The 20,569-nt window shown below is 40.4% G+C and overlaps 2 protein-coding genes across 2 annotated transcripts; both read right to left on the bottom strand.

The window, feature by feature from the left end:
• Positions 1 to 1,397: 1,397 nt before the first annotated feature.
• Positions 1,398 to 8,952, bottom strand: kcna1a (potassium voltage-gated channel, shaker-related subfamily, member 1a). The gene is made up of 2 exons (XM_027013919.2): positions 8,550 to 8,952; positions 1,398 to 8,074 (listed from the first exon to the last, which is right to left on the bottom strand). Exon 2 carries the CDS (start codon positions 7,848 to 7,850, stop codon positions 6,372 to 6,374), a length of 1,479 nt encoding a protein of 492 aa, XP_026869720.1. The 5' UTR covers positions 7,851 to 8,074; positions 8,550 to 8,952; the 3' UTR covers positions 1,398 to 6,371.
• An 8,621-nt stretch (positions 8,953 to 17,573) lies between these two features.
• On the bottom strand, positions 17,574 to 19,537 carry LOC113579731 (shaker-related potassium channel tsha2-like). The gene is made up of 2 exons (XM_027013870.2): positions 19,520 to 19,537; positions 17,574 to 19,340 (listed from the first exon to the last, which is right to left on the bottom strand). Exons 1-2 carry the CDS (start codon positions 19,535 to 19,537, stop codon positions 17,808 to 17,810), a joined length of 1,551 nt encoding a protein of 516 aa, XP_026869671.2. The 3' UTR covers positions 17,574 to 17,807.
• Positions 19,538 to 20,569: the final 1,032 nt, after the last annotated feature.

The raw sequence follows: 20,569 nt of genomic DNA, 5'->3' as shown, positions 1-20,569 counted from the left end.
TTTTTTCTTTAGCTCAAAAGTGTATTGGTGCAGCTTAGCAATAAAAGGTGCAGCCAGAGCTGCTAGCACATGCTGTGTGCCTGCCAGTGCCCAGGGGCCTATGACACAGGAAGCAACTACATAGATGGCTCACCCACAGCTCAAGGTGCCTCCAGCTGCCAGAGTGTCAGAGGAGAGGTAAGATCCATTCTTCTGTCTGCTTTGTGTCACTTCTCTCCCTCTTTGCCTCTCTCTCTCTCTCTCTCTCTCTCTCTCTCTCTCTCTCTCTCTCTCTCTCTCTCTCTCTCTCTCACTCTCTCTCTCTCTCACACACACACACACACACACACACACACACACACACACACACACACACACACTGCACCCAGCCCAGTTACAGCCCACCCAGCACCAGCCCAAAACTGCAGAACAGAGATGCAGTTCTGGAAGCCGGTGCAGAGGATGCTGACAGAAAGGAAAAAAATAGACAAAGAGAACTGCACCACTCACACACATGGAGCCACATGCACCCTGAAAGGGTGTGGAAACATGCAAGGGCAGAGATGTGTGTTTGTACAGTGGGTGTGTGTGTCTCTGTTTGCGTATGTGTGTGTGTGTGTGTGTGTGTGTGTGTGTGTGTGTGTGTGTGTGTGTGTGTGTGAGAGAGAGAGAAAGACTTTTTTATATATAACCATTGGCCACACCACAACCCTTTTTGGAGACACTTTTTGAAACATTCAGTACACAGTCGATAAGTTGTGCAGATATGAGTTAAAGCGCCATAGCCATTGACACGGCCATGTACCCTACAAACCTCCTCCCCAACCTCTACATCCTACCAACCCAAGTGTGGAGAAAATAACATAGAAAATGGCATAATGATACTCCAGTGTGCCCAAAGTCTCTAGTTGTATGTTGTATTTCTCTAGTTGTTTGTATGTTGTATGTGTGCATAGCCGCATAGCCAGGTCCTTGCTTTTCTTCATCTTGTTTATTATTTATTATTCATTCATTTATTCATTTTTTATTATTCATACAAATGATGACATTCTGCTATTTTACCCAGTTACACGCCAAAGACTCACCAGCACTTCCAGACTCTTCTTCATCTGTCTTGTAGCTACATACCTCTCACATTCATTACAATACATTGTAGTTTTTGCTTTAGATAATACCATGCTTTAAGATTAATGCTTTAAGGTGTAAATAATAAATCTGGAGTTTAAAAAGTTAATGTCAGTGAATAAGATTTTTACAAAATCTGTGACAGCAAGCACACTATAACATGCAAATCATGTTTTTTCAATATCTTTTTGCAGTAGAACATTTAAAGGCTGAAAAGGGAATATATGAAAAGTATATGTACATCAATAATAAAAATCACATTAAGAATGAGTAATAATGCAGAGAAACCAGAGAACGGATCCTTAAAAATTTATTGATTTAAATGTATGATGAAATCATATATGACAGTACAAAACAAAAATACCCTTGCATAGATCACAGACCATGCCTTTGTCAATATCTGACACCTTGTAGTGAAATTCCTCTAACAAAATATTAAAAAGAAAATAATTAATACACGAATGTCATTTTTACATGTAACAAACATGATAATCTAACTCATTTGTATAATATGAACATATAGCTGATATGCTTGATATTTGATGACTTTGGTATGCTTTCAGAGCATACTGCATTTCCACTGGAACTTACTGTAACCTCCCAGATAGTGTTACATACTCATCATCCTTAGCAAATTCAACTGGCTGAAAAAAAACTTTATGATCTGTGGGTTGAGATTTGACTGGGGACAGAAAATAAGTCCCCAGACCAAAGGAAAAAGAATCAGATGACAATGGAGCAATGGAGGAAGGGAGTGGCTGTGACAGCCTTGGGTGCACACGAGAGCAAGGGCTTTAAAAACGGTGCAACCAGAACATAGTCGACCCTCTGTTTCGAAAGACTAAGCTCATGCATTCACAGACCATGCAGATTATTATTAGAATTATTATTATTTTTTTTGCAATTGGTTGAGATATGTATCTTTACAGTATAATTTCACAATGGGATTTCATTTTGGTACACTTGTATGATGTTGACAGTGTGATAAATGTAAACGACAGATGCAAATGCCATTTTTAAATTCTATTTGAAGATTGATAATACTAGCTATAATCTATCTATTTGTCATGGCTTGTCATAAGGACTCATCTGAGTCTGCTGTTGTTTTTAGTAAGGGCATGGTTTTTCTGAACCACATTAATCTACTGAGCCACAGAAAGAAAAACGTTAATAGCAACATGAGGCTGCACAGGTGAAGAAACTACTTATGTTCTCTGAAGCGCTATGCCCTGGAGACATGGCCACGTCCTGGAGACCTGGACAGTCCCTGGAGACATGACCACACCCTGGAGACATGACCAGGCTCTGGAGACATGACCACGCCCTGGAGACCTGGACAGTCCCTGGAGACATGACCACGCCCTGGAGACATGACCAGGCCCTGGAGACCTGGACAGTCCCTGGAGACATGGCCACGCCCTGGAGACCTGGACAGTCCCTGGAGACATGACCACGCCCTGGAGACATGACCAGGCCCTGGAGACATGACCACGCCCTGGAGACCTGGACAGTCCCTGGAGACATGGCCACGCCCTGGAGACATGACCACGCCCTGGAGACCTGGACAGTCCCTGGAGACATGGCCACGCCCTGGAGACATGACCAGGCCCTGGAGACATGACCACGCCCTGGAGACATGACCACGCCCTGGAGACCTGGACAGTCCCTGGAGACATGGCCACGCCCTGGAGACATGACCAGGCCCTGGAGACATGACCAGGCCTTTTACTTCAGCATTGTAGCAGGTTACTTTTACAGCATTAATAACTACATGATTGCATGTCATTTGTCACTCTCTAGCATAATCTCTAAAACAGTGTGTCACTTTATCTTTTTGATCCTTACCGGAAGTAGTTAGTTTAATCACTAACACTATTCAAAATCAAAAAGAAAGAAAGAAAGAAAAAAGAGACCATCAGCTTAATCCGTGGGAATTACTGAATTATTGAAATTCTCAGTTATTTATAATGAAAATCTTTAGTGGCTATCATTTTGGATTACAAACTCAATAGAATCACTCTGAACGGCATTTTTCTTTTTTTGCGCCAACCTTAACCAAGATTAATATTACTCAGTAAGAAATATGGCAACAAAACGTTTTGTTATAAACATGTGGGGTAGCAGCTTTTCATTTTGTTGTCCTGTCCCAGACAGGACAAAACAACATCAACAACAACAGCAACATCAACAACAACAAAACAACCTCAGGAAGTGCTATATGTCATTACAGTGCTTCTTCTTGCTTTATGGTCGTAACATAAGAGGAAAAAAAACCTTTTCTACCTTTAGTATAACTATTACAAGTATAACTACTAAAATAACCAGAGCCCTTGTTAAATGTTGCATTCTAAGAAACCCAGTGTAAATACATGACAGTTGCTTTTAAATTCAGTCCCTGTAAATATGAATCTCTAAACTCTATTGCTGCCATAATATATGTTTTTGTTAAATATATGCATAGCACCATATGGCTCAATCACTGTTCATGTGCCACTGTTAGCTGGTTCTCCCTAACGTACAATTTAACACACTGAAATAAATGGGCATTGTTTTGTAGCTTTGTCTTAGTAGGTGGTAGCCTAACTTAAATCTACATTTTATTAAATTTTTTAGTTCTATCACTATTTTTTTACATTTACATCAGACATATTAACATGGATTAACCTAGGCAGTTGCTTCATAAAAACATTTGCAGTGCCCACTGGAAATAAAAGTTCCAAAAGGCAGGGTGTTTCATATCAGATTGGAGTTACTTTTTGAAGTACTTTTTCAACCATATCTCATTTTGCAAATTATATCACTTCTTAATAATAGTCATTATATAAGTCATTTTCTTAATTAACATAAGTGGGCCCAACTTAAAGCTATTTGTTTCTGCACAGTGTAACCTTCCATAGGTTACAATAACTTACACCAAAGATGACAGACAATCTTTGGCTGACTCAAGACACATGTTTTTTTCAAAGACACAGGGTTTTTTTTATATGGAAAAACTACACAGAATATGCATTTTGGACATGTTTCCCAAATTCAAATTTTATAAAGTTATTCTAATTTGTAATCCTAGATGTACATACTGCTCATCTGAGGATCAGGTTGCAGACCTTTCCCACAAACACAGCTATGATGATAAAAATATAACAAACATGAAGCTCAGAATGCCAAGTAAAAGCAGGAGTCTTGATTGTGCATAGCTAAAAGGACCGGGACTCAGGGAACAGTCGCATTGCTGCATTTATTTAAGTGCTTCCATAAAGGCTTGCTGTTGGGGTCCTCTGAAATCAAGTTTTTATTATTGGAGTATAACACACAACTGGCCAGAGCATTCCCACATTTACAGGGGCTCGACACCGAGGAGATATTTTGTCCAGTGGTGACCTCACTTCCTCCCCACAGTGACAACCTCACTGAGGTAGACTCATTATGGCACAACACAAGTTAAAACTACAATGCAAGGCAGATTTTTTAAAAAAATCTATAAGAGATACCCCTCTTCCCCATTTGATGTGGCCCATTTTTAATGTCCTATCAGGGCCTTAGTGCATGATAATGCAGAAGAGTCAAGTTGTGCCTGACAACCATATGTCATGTTAGGGGTTTTTTTGTACCCTTGTTTTTTCCACACGTGCTTTTAGTTTACTTGCTATGCTATGACAGAAACAGCCTTCTGTTATAACTCCATGAAATCCATTTAACCGAGGCACTTTCACCTATCTTACTATTGAGAGGGTCAAAAGGCACTAGCAACTAATAAAAGTAATTACTTTGCATCCTGCTTGAGAAAATTCGTGATGCCCTAAATTTGTCTGCAAATATGAAAGCATGAATTGTATTTGGCTCATTGTTCTCTTTTTGAGAAAAGGCCCATGCATTGCACTATTGTAAGTTATACTTATTTTTAACAGGTGCTTATTATGAGTATATGCAATTTCATAGTATTAATTGTTTTGTTTTCTCTGGTTCTTAGAGTACTTTTATATTAGAAAGTTTGCATCCCTGTGCTGGGGGCTTGCATATATTTTTTGTCACATTTCAGAAAATTTCAGGATTCAAAGTCCCTACTTTCCCTGATAGTAACACTGACACCTTTCAAGGTGTCTACATTGCAACAAGCTGTATAATACCTGTGTCATGCATTAAATATACTAGGATACACAGTACCTTAGTTTGAATAGGCCATAATGCAAGTTATTTTAACATGCTATGTTCTCATTAAGATGGTTTCCCTTAAGTTTCAACATTCAGTCCTTAGATATATCTAAATGAGAAGCATTTCGAATCATATTCTCATTAAGATGGTTTCCCTTAAGTTTAAACATTCAGTCCTTAGATATACCTAAATGAGAAGCATTTCAAATGAGAAGTATTTCAGATCAAATCATATCAAACTAATGCATTTTTCAAGACAATGATTGACAGGTAATAAATGAAAAGGGAGAGGGAGAAAGAAATTGGTCGAATGAGGTAACGTCTCACACATGCCAAGGTCAAAATGAAGATAATCGAAACATGCTTGTTGATAAGCTATTTTTCTCCCTTTCATTGTGCTGTTTTGCATCTAAAGGGCATGGCATTGAATCACTTGGTGATATCTGTTACAGCATCTGCTGAAAAGGAGCAGCATTGCGGATGTCCATGAGGTGGGGACTTTGTCCCTCACAGCAGGCCAGCAGGAAATCAGTCTTGTTGCTATAAGGTGCTTAGCTGGTCAGTAGGTGTGGAGTACCATGAGGAAGACCACGTGCAGGCCAAACACAGCCGATGGCTCACCTTGTCCTCATGGGACGGATGTCATTTTAAGCATTTGCCTTGGATGCATTGTGCAATTTGCTGACATGTAATCTGTGATCCATGTAATTTGTAATCCATGTAATCTGTAATCCATGCATTATGTTTCAACAATCACCACAGCTGGCTAAGAAGAGTCATCCAGAGTCCTCATCAGGGCATCTAGAGAATTAGCTGATTCTAGAGAATTAGCTGACGTACAGATGTTCCTATATGTTCTGCAGGGGTCTGCTTCCCAATGTATAGCCTATATGCAGGGCCCTGTTGAAACTGAATTATACTGTTGTATACTTTATATATACATATCTGTATTTGTTTCATATTGTAACATCATATTGTATCTTTTGGTTTGCTGTCCTTTCATCTGCAGTGTATAATAATTGCAGGAGTGCACTAGGGAGTTAAGTGAAGCATTCAAATATTAAAGCAATCAACAATTTAATGGAAACCTTGAAAGTCCCATGGTGCCATGCTAAACTTTAAACATCAGTTAGCAGCTTGCTTTTGTTCACACAGTTCTGATTGGCTATGGTGCAGTTGCCAGTTCTGAGGTTGGCCTCTCGGAAGTTGTCCATGCTGTTGTTCATGTCTCCGTCAATCTCCATGTACTCAGACTTGCTGGCAACCGAAGAGCTGCGCCGGCTTGAGTTAGATTCGGATGCGATGTTGGGATTGCTGACGTTCAGAAGCTGGGCCTGCTCCTCGCCCTCTGTCTCCCTGTGGTAGAAGTAATTGAAATTGGAGACAATGACAGGCACCGGCAGGGCAATGGTGAGCACGCCAGCGATGGCACATAGTGAACCAACGATCTTGCCCCCTATGGTCACAGGAACCATGTCTCCATAGCCTACTGTCGTCATTGAGACGACAGCCCACCAAAAGGCGTCAGGGATGCTGCTGAAGTGAGACTCCAACTCCTCTGCCTCCGCAAAGTACACGGCGCTCGAGAACAAGATGACTCCGATGAAGAGGAAGAAGATGAGCAAGCCGAGCTCTCTCATGCTGGCCTTTAGTGTCTGCCCTAAAATCTGCAGGCCTTTGGAATGGCGGGATAGCTTGAAAATCCTAAACACCCTGACCAGACGAATCACCCTGAGGATGGCCAGTGATGTTGCCTGCTCGCCTTTGACCTCTGTACTCTCTGCATCCTCTGCTAACTCTGTGCCCAGCGTAATGAAATAAGGAATAATAGCTACTATATCTATAGTGTTCATCATGTTCTTAAAGAAGGCTGCCTTGCTTGGACATGCAAGGAACCGGACTATAAGTTCAAAGGAGAACCAGATTATACAGAGGGTCTCTACAATAAAGAAGGGGTCAGTGAGGATGTTTGGTTTATAGAAGAAGGTGCTGTTGCCTATTGTCTGTATTCTCCCCTTGGGGTCCTCTTTCAGTTCAGGCAAAGTCTCCAAACAGAAAATAACGATGGAAATTAAAATGACCATGACAGACACTATAGCAATGCCTCGCGCTGGTCCTGAGCTCTCAGGGTGTTCAAAAAGGAGCCAGATCTGACGCTGGAACTCCTTCTCAGGCAGGGGCCGCTCTTCTTCACGGATGAACCCTTCATCCTCGCGGAACTTTTCCATTGCCTCCACCCCAAGTTCATAGAACTTAATTTCTTCAGAGAACATGTCCAAAGGGACATTCGCTGGCCTCCTCAGCCGCCCACCAGACTGGTAGTAGTAGAGGATAGCGTCAAAGCTTGGACGGTTTCGGTCAAAGAAGTATTCATTTCTCAAGGGGTCGAAGTAGCGCATTCTCTTCTTGGGATTCCCCAGCAGAGTCTCTGGGAACTGTGCGAGAGTTTTGAGCTGGGTTTCGAAGCGCAGCCCGGCAATGTTGATAACCACCCTCTCGCAGCATTCATGGTCATCATGATCGGGGGAGTATGTATCCTGTGGATGCCCCGGCACAGCTGACGTCTCATCCATGTTATCTCCGGCTACTACGGTCATCCTGCAAGTCCAAGTCAAAGCACTGCAGGACTGCGGTTAGTGAGATGGAACAAACATCTAGTCCCTCTTCCTTGAATGCTTCCTCGGCTGGGTCTCCTTGTCCCGCTGTGATTCCCTACTCACTGAGCTGGCTTGTTCCCCAGCTTGGGGCTATCTCACTTTTCCTCAGTGTGCACCCACTGCAGCTCCATTGCTCCTTTCCACTGCATCCGTTACTGCTGCCTCTGTCACCCAGTCAGAGAGGGGGAAAAAAACGGATCGAACAGCGGAGATATTTACTACCTCAGCAATTTCACTCTATCTATCTATCTATCTATCTATCTATCTATCTATCTATCTATCTATCTATCTATCTATCTATCTATCTATCTATCTATCTATCTATCTATCTATCTATCTATCTATCTATCTATCTATCTATCTATCTATCTAATCATTTATTTGTTAAACATGTATTATTCGGCACAGTTTATTCCATTTCGTGACTAGATTCAAAAGGACTATACTTTTCTCAGTGAAAATCTAATGGGACTGTCTCAGATTACTTTTCAAGCTTCATCCACTCTCATTGTTCAAGACCGAAACGAACTCAGGAACGAAGAAGTAGACTAAAGAAAGTAAGAAGAGAAGCAGCACCGACAATATTATAACCGATATTTCAAAGCGCCTTAAGGTCAGAAATACAAATATTGTTCTTACCTCGTGCAGATCCGAAGGAATACTGGTGGAATGCGTCTTGTCCGCCCGCGGAGTCATCAGCTGTCAATAATACCGCCTTTGTCTCGCGTGCATTAATTAACACTTCGCATCTCTTTACGCACGAGCCGTTTTCCTTAGAGTCATCAAAAGCTGTAGTTGTTCATTCCCGTCCTAGGGAACAACAAACCATGTCCGATCTGGTTGCGTGAAAAGCAAAAGTGTTCTCTTACTTTATTACTTTAAAAAATAAGTGTTTGAAATGTTTTCACGTGCGGCTGAAGATTCCGCAGAATGGATTTCAGTTCAAAGAAAGCGAACGAAAAAGTGCTAAAAAGAATTTTTTTTAAAGAACGCGAAGCCGCAACATCCTCCTTCCCTACTTGTGCGGCGGCACATCGGTGTGAATGGTTTATACCGCATGAGAAATTCTACTGCTGCAGCTCGGGGGGCAGATACATTAAGGGGCAAACGCGAACCCATGCCATTTCCAGACACTACTGCATCAGCAAAAAAAAATCACTCTTACGAGTAGAAACGATGAGGAAAGGTCTGTTTTTTCTGGATACACTGATATGGGAATGGAAGTAGAAGGGGATTAAGGGGCAAAATCAATAAGAGAATAATTTCTTAATAACAATCAGCATATTGTTGCACTGACTTACACATGAGAGAAAAAGGCAGAGCGAGGGGGTGGCAAAGCGAGAACGACAGGATGAGGTGGGGGAGGGTTCGACGCAATGCAGACCGGCTCTCTACTAAAGCATATTGCCACAAGTGCTTTTGCACGGTGAAAAAAAAACCATGAGTGTTTGTGTGCTATCACTGATGCAGGGTTTGATTCGCTACGGACTAATTGTAGACAACTGTTCTCTAGCTAGCACGACAGCATCTATACCAAAAAACAGGCTTGTCAATCCAATGTTTCTGTCATGGCGTGTTGAAGTACAGCATAAAATAGCTGAAAAAATATTTCACAAGCCTATTTCACTATGTGATTTGACATGTTTAAAATAGCGATAATAACATGGAATAGCATCGGCATTTCGCGTTCGGGTAACACTGACATATCACTGGCAACGGCATCTTGTGTTAGGATATGGTGGCATGTGTTTTGGGATCAGCATCTCGTGTTCAGGTGACAGTGGCATTCGCATCTTACGTACGGTGACAGTGGCATCTGGCATATGCCAATGTCATCGACATCTGTTTTGTGACATTGGTATATGTCGTTGTGAAACATCTTGCATAGCTAACGCATTAACCTACGTATAGGTATCACTTATGTTTAGGATACTAGCACGTACACGGACCTTTAGACTAAGTATCTGGCGTGTAGTCTTAAGCTAGCACATAATCTAATGTCAGTTTGTTTTTGGACTACATGCTGTTCCCATGCGGACATCACGCTAAATGTCCGTGTCAGGCACAAAAGACGAGAACTGAAAGTCACTTATGATTCTAGGTGCCAGTTCCTAGTGGTAAGGTAGGTGGTACATCGCATTGGCACATTTTACCCCTTATCTGTAGTGCCAACTCTTAGGGGTATATGACACTCCTCAAAGACACCACACACGGCACTGCTGCAGAACAACATTAGGATGGACATTAGATAAAATGTCATTATTGCATGTGATGCTCTAATGGCACTGCGCAAAAAAAATGACATGTGGACTGTGCAAAAGTTTATGCCACATTAAATAGTGAATGTTTCATTTTTTCCCAACAACTTAATTTTAGTAAATAAATAGAAAGGGTGCACTAAAATTAGTCAAAAATACTACATTTATTTGTTATATTTTGAAAATCAACATGGAATTTGTGTTAGGTTATTAAAACCTTTGCAAAACACTATACTATTAATAACTTGAATCTATAAATCAGAAGTGGCATAAGATCCGATATGAAAATAACCTCTACAAATGAAATGTGGTACTTTCCATATACCAGTACAAACTGGCACTTTCCTTATCTTATCTTGAGTTTTCCATTTCAGAGCACATCAGTGTCAATAATATGCTGCAGACTACCATCCTGTATAGTTTTACCAATACCAATATGCAAAATCACATATCAGTGTAGACTAGTCAGTCCAATTCCTTTTTGCTCCTATATAATAATAAATGTGTTTATGTAATTAGTACAGTTATGTAAAGGGACTTCTCAAACTCTAGTTGCCTCTGGTGCTTGACAGGCCACCAATGCAAATAAAACTTTGCATTGGCCTAGAGCCGTCGTCTGTGCCTGCTTCTGAGCAACTTTATTTAGTAGTTAAGTTGCTAATGCTTTGTGCTTATACTGCTGTTATTATTGCTTTTGTTTTGAGATTTGCTTGAGTCGAGTAGTCATGGAGAATAAAGATTCTCCCAACTTAACTGCCTCTCTTTCTCTCTGTCCTTGCTCCTACCATCACAGAAAGCACAGCTGACAGGCAGCGAGGTGAGCAGCCCTTATTGGGCTGACCTGATAACTGTCCAGTTGGTGGCTCATGGACATTGTGGATAGACATGCCTGCTGTGTGCAGAGCTTCTTTGTGAGTCAAGCCTACGAGGGGGTGTGGTGCCATATCTTCGTTGGGCTTTGTTGTCCTGTGTGCATTGTATTTCACATACCAGCCATATATGCCTGACCATGCCAAGGTCAAATTCGTCATCTTCAGACTCACAGGGAGGTCTAGGACTTGGGGACTGCACTAGTATCCTGTTCTTCTCTGTTGCTGGCCAACTACCCTAAGTTCATTAAGGAACTCAGAGGTTTTCCGCCATCCCTGCTGGGGTAGGATCCGTGGCCAAGCCCTGCTGCGTCTAAAGCAGGGCACTTGATCAGTGGAGTATGCAATGGAATTCTGGGCACTGGCTGTTGGGACACACTGGAACAAACCAGCCCTTGACGATGTCATCATGGGAGAATTGTAAGAAGAGCTGCAGGCAGAACTCACCTGCAAACAGGAGGTGGTGATCCTTAACGAGGTTGTCTATCTTGCCATCACCTATGAAAGCCTGGAAGAGAAACACCACTCTCTTTGCAGAGAGTCGCCTCTGCAGGAGTCCACGTCACCAGCAGGACCAGCTTAAGCCCCTAAGGAACACATTCAGCTGGGTGTCACCGGGGTCCACCATAAGTGAGAGGAAAATAAGAAGTGGTGATCTGGGGAACAGCACGCTCAGTTGTTGCGAAGTTCTCCCTCTTAGTGATGGTCACACACACATGGGTCACTCTTCTCATTTCAGCGCTGGTGGACTCTGGTGCAGCAGGCAACCTCATGGACCAAGGACTCACCAGGAGACTGAGGATAAAGGCAGTACCTCTGCTGTCTCCACTCCATGTGCACACACTCGATGGAGCACCTGTGAGCTCAGGGTTTACTCACACGTTACTCCCTGTGTCTATAGAAATGAACAGCACACAGGCAGAATATCTATCATTTTATCTGTGTTCTTTCCCATCAATTCATCACACTATTTCTCCCTTGGTGGCATACAAACAGTCCATACATATCCTGGGCACACATTTGCATCACTGAATGGGCTGTCTCCTGTTATACTCGCTGCCTCAACCAACCCGTGCTCCTCCTGTCCACCTCTGTGGAAACCCCAGAAGCCAACAACTCCATCCCCATTTCTGCACAGAATAAGGACATAGATGAGGTCTGCTCTTCCAGGAGGAGGAGCAGGTCATGGAGCAGTACATCAAGGAGGCTGTAGGCCAGGGTTACATCTGCTCCTCCACCTTGCCTGCCATCTTCTTCATTAAAAAGAGAGATGGCGGGCTGAGGCTATGCATAGATTATAGAGGTCTTAACACTTTACTAGTTACGTACCTGTGCCCACTGCCTCTAGTGTCAGCTGCTACGGGGAGCACAGTACTTTATTAAGTTAGACCTATAGGCCTATAAACTCATTAGGAATAAGGTCTTTAGCATGGCCTTTAGCATAACCTCAGAACACTACAAGTACCTGGTCCTTCCATACGGCCTAGCCACAGCACCCTTGGTCTTTCAGGAATGCATCAGTGAGGTCTTAAGGGAGTTTCTGGGTAGAGCCGTCCTCACCTACATTGATGGCATTTTGATCCATTGGCCTTCCTTTGACCAACATGTTCATGATGTATGTCTAATCCTTAACACTCTCCTGACTTGAATTGCAAGCTAGAGAAGTGCGAGTTTCTCCTCTGTGAAGTAAACTTCCTAGGTTACATCATTAGGGAGGGCTCCATGCACATGCAACCCTGCAAAGTGGACCAGCTAGCCCAAACCCCAGATGCTCCAGCAGTTCCTGGGGTTCAGCAAGTTCCATTGGCGGTTCATCTGGTCCTTCAGCACCCTGGTCAGACCTCTGATCGACCTGCTCCTTGGGCAAGCTACCCACCTAAAGTGGACGCCGGTGGCTGATATTATTTTCGAAGACCTCAAAACTGTGTTCACCAACACCCCTGTACTGCAACAGCCCAATCCCACCAAGCCCATCATTGTGGAGATTGACACTTCTTATGTTGGTGCTGTGCTGTCCCAGCGAGCAGGTGACAGCTGTAAGCTACTTCCCATCACCTATTTCTCACATTAGCCGAACCCCACAGAGTACCACTATGGAGTTGGTGATCAAGAGCTAGCCATGAAGATTTCCTTTGGGGAGTGGAAGTACTGGCTCGATGGAGTGCAGCACCCCTTCACAGTGATCACCAGTGACAAAAACTTGGAGCACCTCCAGAAGGCAAAACGGCTCAACTCCAGGCAGGCACAGTGGTCTGTCTTTTTCTCCCAGATGGTGTTTCAGATCTCCTAAAGACTGGGGGAGAAGGTGGACATGCTCTCCAGGCAGTACAGTGCTGAGGCACATGCCACCAGCCAGGAGCCAGTCCTCCCACCTTCCTGCTTCATCGGAGCTGTACACTGGGACTTGAATATTGAGGTTGCTAATTCCCACCCTCAGTGCCTGGCACACCAACTCTATGTTCCCCTGAGATATCACATTTCTCTCATCACATGGGCACATACCTCCTTGGATACAAGGCACCCCCTGTAGTCACTTTGAGTTTGTACTGTTGTTATTAACAGCTTGCTTTTTTTTTCCGAGATTTACTTGAGTTGAGTAGTTATGGACAATAAAGATTCTCCCAACTTTAGCCCACCTCTCACTCCCTCCTTCCTGCTATCATCACAGCCTGGTCAAAGGTCAAATAACAAGAATTTTAAAAATCCTCATTCGTTACCCTTCCTATCATAATTCTAATCTGCAGAAGTAACAATTGTATTGATATTATGAATCATTTCATTTTTATTGAATGAAATCCATCAACAACAACTATAGCATATAAGGTACTTTTACTAGAGAACCACAGGTAAAGAAAGAGTTTTGGTATGCTATGGAATAAACAATGATGATAAAAGTAACAAAAGTGAGCTGTGGATATAGTCATGCATGATTTGCCACAGTTAGGATTTGGCAGATAAAGAAGAATACAACAACAAAAATTACACATATGAATTCAGATTTCAAAATGGTCTAGAAATATAATAATTATAGTAACCCACATTATATGATATAAAACCAGGAAACAATTGTGATACTGAAACACTAAATCCTTTACAAATTTGTAATACAAACTATTCACATACTTATGAGTCAGTTCTTTCTGAATGTCTTCATTCAGGATGTATCCTGTGAAAGCAGTTCCTTCAAGACACAGTGAAAACTATAAGAACATAAAGAAATTAAGCTTAAAACATACATCTCTCAGTCCTTTCTAAGTCCTTTCTAAGTCCCTCAAGCTAGTATTCATAGACAAACAAGCCCAAACATCTCATTGTTCATATAAATACACACTGGCTACTATCTTTCACAAATATCAAACAAACAAAGGGCAATTACCATGTGCCTATTGGACCATGTGCAGAATAAAGTTATTTTGGGGCCTATGCATTTTCTCTGCATACATGTTGGTTCTGTTACACAATGCTCCTTTATGCACTAAACGCTAAACTCTAGTCATGTGACCAGCTACACTCCGCATTTCATTTAACCGTTGCATGAAAAGTACATTTTTAATCAACACATTGCTTAAAGAGGTACCTTTTTAGAAACATTGTCAACATTATTTTTAGAATATATTACATTCCCTTTAATACACTTTAATGACTTTATGAACTCAATATAATCATGAATTTATGACAAAAAAAACAAAATAAACAATTAAATTAAACATTCCTTTGAGACTGTTACAGGCATAATACATGCCAAATAATTACTCACTGACAATAATCCTACCAAGTTTTGCAAATGCTCTTTGAAAGTGCATTGTCTTTGCAAAATAACACCACACTTAAAATGACTTCTTGCCAATGACCTTTTTAAAATTATTCACAAATACAAGGCACTATGAAAAGAGCTGATAGAAAAAAAAAGAATTCAAAAACGACAAACAATAAGAGAATTATACTAACACAAAGAAGCATTTCGACTATCATCATTTTTCAACATTTGCCAAAAGAAATTAGAAATAAAGAATGCTCGGCATTGCTAGCGTTTTTAAAAAAATCTAAATATTCAATATGACTTTTAGAGATGTGCAATTTTCTGCAGAAAGAACAAGCCACGGAACAACTCAGCCCTTGTGACTTAAAAAGCAGAAACAATATAGGATAGCATTAAAACCATTTAAGGTTTACAGGCTGCAGCACCAGAGTGCAGGCACACATTTAATGTATAGTCCTCTGCCCCTTTTAATAACATTCCTATATAGTATATTATTAGCAATATAATAGCTATATATAATAGCCATTTATTTCCCAAACATCGCTGATAAGTAGTTAACATGATATAAAACCACACCGTAGGTCACGTTATCTGTGTAAAAGTAATGACATAAAAGTTGGTAGACGCTACATTGCAAGCAAGCTAGCTAACTAGAATATTGGGCAACGATGGCGTTTTCCATTGAAGTCCTGAATACTCCTTTGTATGCAAAGGTAGCTACACCGCTAGGTTGCATTGTTTTACATTTAGTTAGTGTATGTAACGGTACAACACTCTTACCCTGCAAAGTCGATATACTATCTTCTAGATCTTTAGGGAAGGCCCCGTTAGATAATGCGTTCAATTTAGTGAATGAGTGAAATTCTTATTAATTAACCCCCCCCCCCCCCCCCCCCCCCCCGTTTAAAAGTAGAAAATAAGAAAATGTTTCAATTAATACACTGGCATATTTCGGTGTCAGCTAAACGTAAGATGTCGATGACGGTATAGCCAAAAGTAGTATATGCTATACTACTATCTATATACGATCTATATAATACTACACATAGCACCATGGACAGCGAAATGTGGCACGTGCTAAAAGGCAGTATGTAATGTGCTCAAGAAATCGTTGACGTAATCATTATAGCGTTCTTTTTATTTGTTTATTGTTTCAATGTATCTTAAAAGAGACTTTGTTACTTAAAGTCACACACACACACACGTGTATATATAAATATAAATATATATATATATATATATATATATATATATATATATATATATATATATATATATATAGTAACATATCTTTATGGGGGAAAAAGTCACATTCAGTCATTAGTATATGCTGTACTAAGATATATATATATATATATATATATATATATATATATATATATATATATATATATATATATATATATATATATATATATATATATATATATATGACAATGTGTGCCTTTTTTGCATGAAGCTATATTACAAAACAGGAGTACCCACCTTCGGTGGTTTACTGCCATGATGTAGAGTCTAGTTCCAACACACTAGACAATAATCAGGTGCTACTGATTTAATCAATTCAGGTGCTGATTAGGGTGTAGATTGTAGGCTAATTTCTGCTACATAGTAGTTCTTCAGGACTTGGAGCAACATTTAAATGCAATAATTATAACACATACACCATAGTGATGTTATTGATGTACAATTTGATGTACAAATTCATATGTGATAAAAGTGTTCAACTGTCTGTGCCAGCAATATGGAATGGAAACTCTCAGGTGACATTAAAATGTTAAAATGTCATAGGACTTGTGCGTATGATCTATAGGCATTACAGTTTTCAGCATCCAGCAGCTGAAGTGAGCTCTTAACTGCCAAATATCATCAATAAAATATGGGCAGGAGGCCCCTCCCTTCCTGCACTTTGCATTTCTATGACTGTTCTCTGCATGGGCTTTGCTGGGTCACTAGACTCATTCAGTCGGTCTCAGTATAGTGGTGGTCATCTATCAGTACTATTGGCAGTGTCATTGATCTCAGTAAAGATAAATTATGAAATATATTCACATTTTGGGAAAGAGTATTATTCATTCTCAGCTGTATGGATAATTTAAAAAAGTTTTTTAAAAAGTTAAAAGGTAAAGAAAGAGGACATTTTGGACAGAAGTCCTTAACCACATTGCACAATCAATGTGCTTCTCTATACAGTTGATAAAGAACCTCTGTGTGAAACATCCTGTTTCAGTGGATCCTTGTGTATTTCCATGAAATTCTTTACTGCCATATCTGTAATTACAGTACTGCAGTTACTCCTTAGAATCGTCTTCATATGAATTTATTTAACAGCTAAATAGAGTTTCTGTTCATCCAACATGCTCACTTTCTAGACCAACCCTCTATATCTGCTGATCTTTTGTTCATTTTTTTTTACCTAGTTGCACAACCTCATTTAAAAATGTCAAAACCTTTGTAGGTTTCTCAAAAGGACTGTACTGTAAATATGTACTGCAAATATTGTAACAAGGTAGCTGAAGCAATGCATTTTTGAAACTGGGACCAGCTGAACTGAATATTGTGTAAATCAATTAAATCTTTGCCTTAAAATATTTATTTATAAAAACCATTCACGTGTGTGTGTATATATATATATATATATATATATATATATATATATATATATATATATATATATATATATATATATTTATTTTTTTTTCTTTTTTTTTTTTTTTTAAAAACCAAAACATTTTCATTCATTATACTACTCATGAAGTTTATTCTGTCGAGTCCACATGGGGGTTATTTCATTCCTGTAACAAAACTTATGCACACGAATTGAAAATCCTTGATTTATAAAGCAAAACAGTACTGATTTAGTCAGTACTTACTAGATTGTGCTCCGTTTCCACAAATTCTTCAATTCTAGACGTAAACAACTGATTTATTAATGAACCAACCATTCATGCCCCTAAGCCTAATGCCATGCTTACAAAGACGCTCATTTGACTGAGTGCTTTTTAGGAATTCATACATCAGTCAGCTTGCTTGAGTATTCCTCGTAGTTAAAACTGTAGTACGATAATAAATTGAAATCATCGTCAATTGGATGATCCGAATTAACGAGAGCGGGTTTATTTTTGCCTTTAGAATTATCTTCACATGAAGTCTCCGGTTGAGCACAAGTCACATGCCTGTACTGTGTGTGATCATCCTGATGGTTTTCTTTGTGATAGAAATAACTGAAATTTGATACGATGACAGGGACTGGCAGAGCGATAGTCAGCACACCAGCAACGGCGCATAACGATCCAACAATTTTGCCACCTACGGTAACGGGACTAATATCTCCATATCCAACGGTAGTCATGGTTACCACAGCCCACCAAAAAGAGGCAGGTATGCTTGTATATCCGGAGTCCGGGTCGTCTGCTTCAGCAAAAAAAATCGCACTAGAGAAGAAAATGATGCCTATGATGAGAAAGAATATCAGTAATGCTAGTTCTCGCATACTGGCATTGAGGGTGTGGCCCAAAATCTGAAGACCTTTGGAGTGTCTTGAAAGTTTGAAAATTCGGAATACGCGCACCAAGCGAATAACTCTCAGTATTGCCAAAGACGTAGCCTGTTGCGCTTTTCCTTGGTATTCAGCAAGGTCCAAGAACAGACTTACGAAATATGGTACAATTGCTACTATGTCTATGATGTTCATAATGTTTTTGAAGAAAGCGGACTTGCTTGGACATGAGAGGAACCTAACCAGCAACTCAAAGCAAAACCATGTTATGCACAGTGTCTCCACAAAGAAAAATGGATCTGTAAATGGGTTTAATTTTTCTCCATTAACTGTTACGTTTGTCGCATAGTTTTGGCGAAGTACATCTATGTCCTCTTTGAATTCTGGTAAGGTTTCCAAACAGAAGACTATTACTGACATAACAATTATAATCACTGATATAAGGGCAATCGCCTTGGCCGGCCCAGAACTGTCGGGATACTCAAACAACAACCAGACCTGACGCTGAAAGTCAGTGGTGGGCATCGGGCGTTCATTCTCTTTGAATAAACCTTCATCTTCGATGAAGCGTTCTACTACGCTTTCGTCGATTTCATAAAACTTAATTTCCTCCATAAATATTTCAACCGGAACGTTCGTAGGTCTGCGAAGTCTTCCACCAGACTGATAGTAATAGAGTATGGCATCAAAACATGGTCGGTTCCTATCAAAAAAGAACTCATTTCTCCGTCGGTCAAAGAAACGCATTCTCTTGAGTGGGTCCCCCAGCAAAGTGTTTGGGAAGCGCGCAAGGGTTTTGATCTGGGTCTCAAAGCGCAGGCCAGAGATATTGATAACAATTCTTTCGCTGCCCTCCTGTTCAGCCCTTTCCACACTACAGCCTCCCTGGAAAAAGGGAGTTACCACAGTCTCATCCGAGTCCTCACGGTGAAACACCGTCTTCTTTCCCCCTCGAGGGTGTCGCCTGTCGTTCCTCCACGGTTTTCCACCGCTCCACCAATTTCTAGGATCGGCTAACTCCAGTCTGACGGTGTGTGTAACAATCTTAAATTATAAGGTGTCTGATTATTAATATCCACGTTTAGGTAGACCTAAACCATAGGTGGAAAGCGTCAAAGTGCTACAATGTTGTAGGATTTCTGCGGATAACTTATCCAGACAACGTGCCCACCGGACATTGGAACTTTAAGGTCATCCATAGCTCTTTAAAAAGCAAAGCCCACCCTGCATTTGATTGGCATCTTGACGACCTGTCCGTAAGTTTCCCATAGGCCTACGCTTCAACAAAAATGTTATAACCTACAGTGCTAGGGTAGTGTCACGTGTTCTATGCAGAACTTCCCGCGTTCTTCGAATATTTCCTTTATTGTTTTAGAATATTCCTACATAGTTATTTCTTTGTTTTGTTTATCATTGAGAAGAGTCTAATAGTATGCATGATTACAAATGTTTTTGATTTTTACAAAGAAATTTTGAAATGCAGTTATAGAAAACAATTTTGTGATTTGAATGCTCACCAGTTTGTGCTGATAAAATCTCTTTGTTTTCTACAGGGGAAGAATGTGCACATGTACGCACAATTCTGCTAGCAATTACCGTAACTTTTTAAATAATCATATTAACATCCGGAGGACATAACACCTTCGGAGATATATTCAGAGCAAGTCTATGTCCACATTTTACTCGCACGCAAAAGCCTTACCTTTGGTTATATTTCAAATATGACTGCCTCGTAAAACCAAGGCAATGGAAGCAGGCTGGCGTGACAATTGAGGACATTTCGAAGAAGCAAAAATAATATTTCACACAATTTCACTAGCATTTACTGGTTCTGGGGAAATGTGAACAAAATGTAGTTTCTGATGATCGTGATCGTGTTAAAGTTAACTCTCTTAGTAATTCATTTAGATTTTATTTGTATACACTGCAGTTCCCACCACCTCAGAACATGTTAACGAACTGAGTTGTAGTAGAGTAAGCCCTTTTTAAAGGGCCGCTGTTATCGAAAATGTACTTTCTTATTGAAGTAAAGAATTCTGAAATATTAGCCCGTATAAATGTTAAATTGTTAAAGCACATCATTGCCTCCCGAGTCCATACAGTCTATAAATGGAATCCAAGATGAAAATAGCCTATTTTGGAGTCAGTTTTTCTGACGTCAAAACAACAGGCTCATTTACATATCTCCACCTATCTAGCGTACAGCAGGGCAGCCAATCAGAACAGCGCTCTGCTCCTTTATCTTATATCTTGCTGCTTCCCGATTTCATACT

The sequence above is a fragment of the Electrophorus electricus genome, chromosome 12, assembly GCF_013358815.1.
Source record: "Electrophorus electricus isolate fEleEle1 chromosome 12, fEleEle1.pri, whole genome shotgun sequence".
NCBI classification, from domain to species: Eukaryota; Metazoa; Chordata; class Actinopteri; order Gymnotiformes; family Gymnotidae; genus Electrophorus; species Electrophorus electricus.
This window is presented reverse-complemented; position numbering and strand designations above follow the sequence as displayed.

Coding starts and splice junctions, on each gene's coding strand:
- kcna1a (XM_027013919.2), bottom strand. CDS start 7,850: ATGACCGTAGTAGCCGGAGATAACATGGATGAGACGTCAGCTGTGCCG.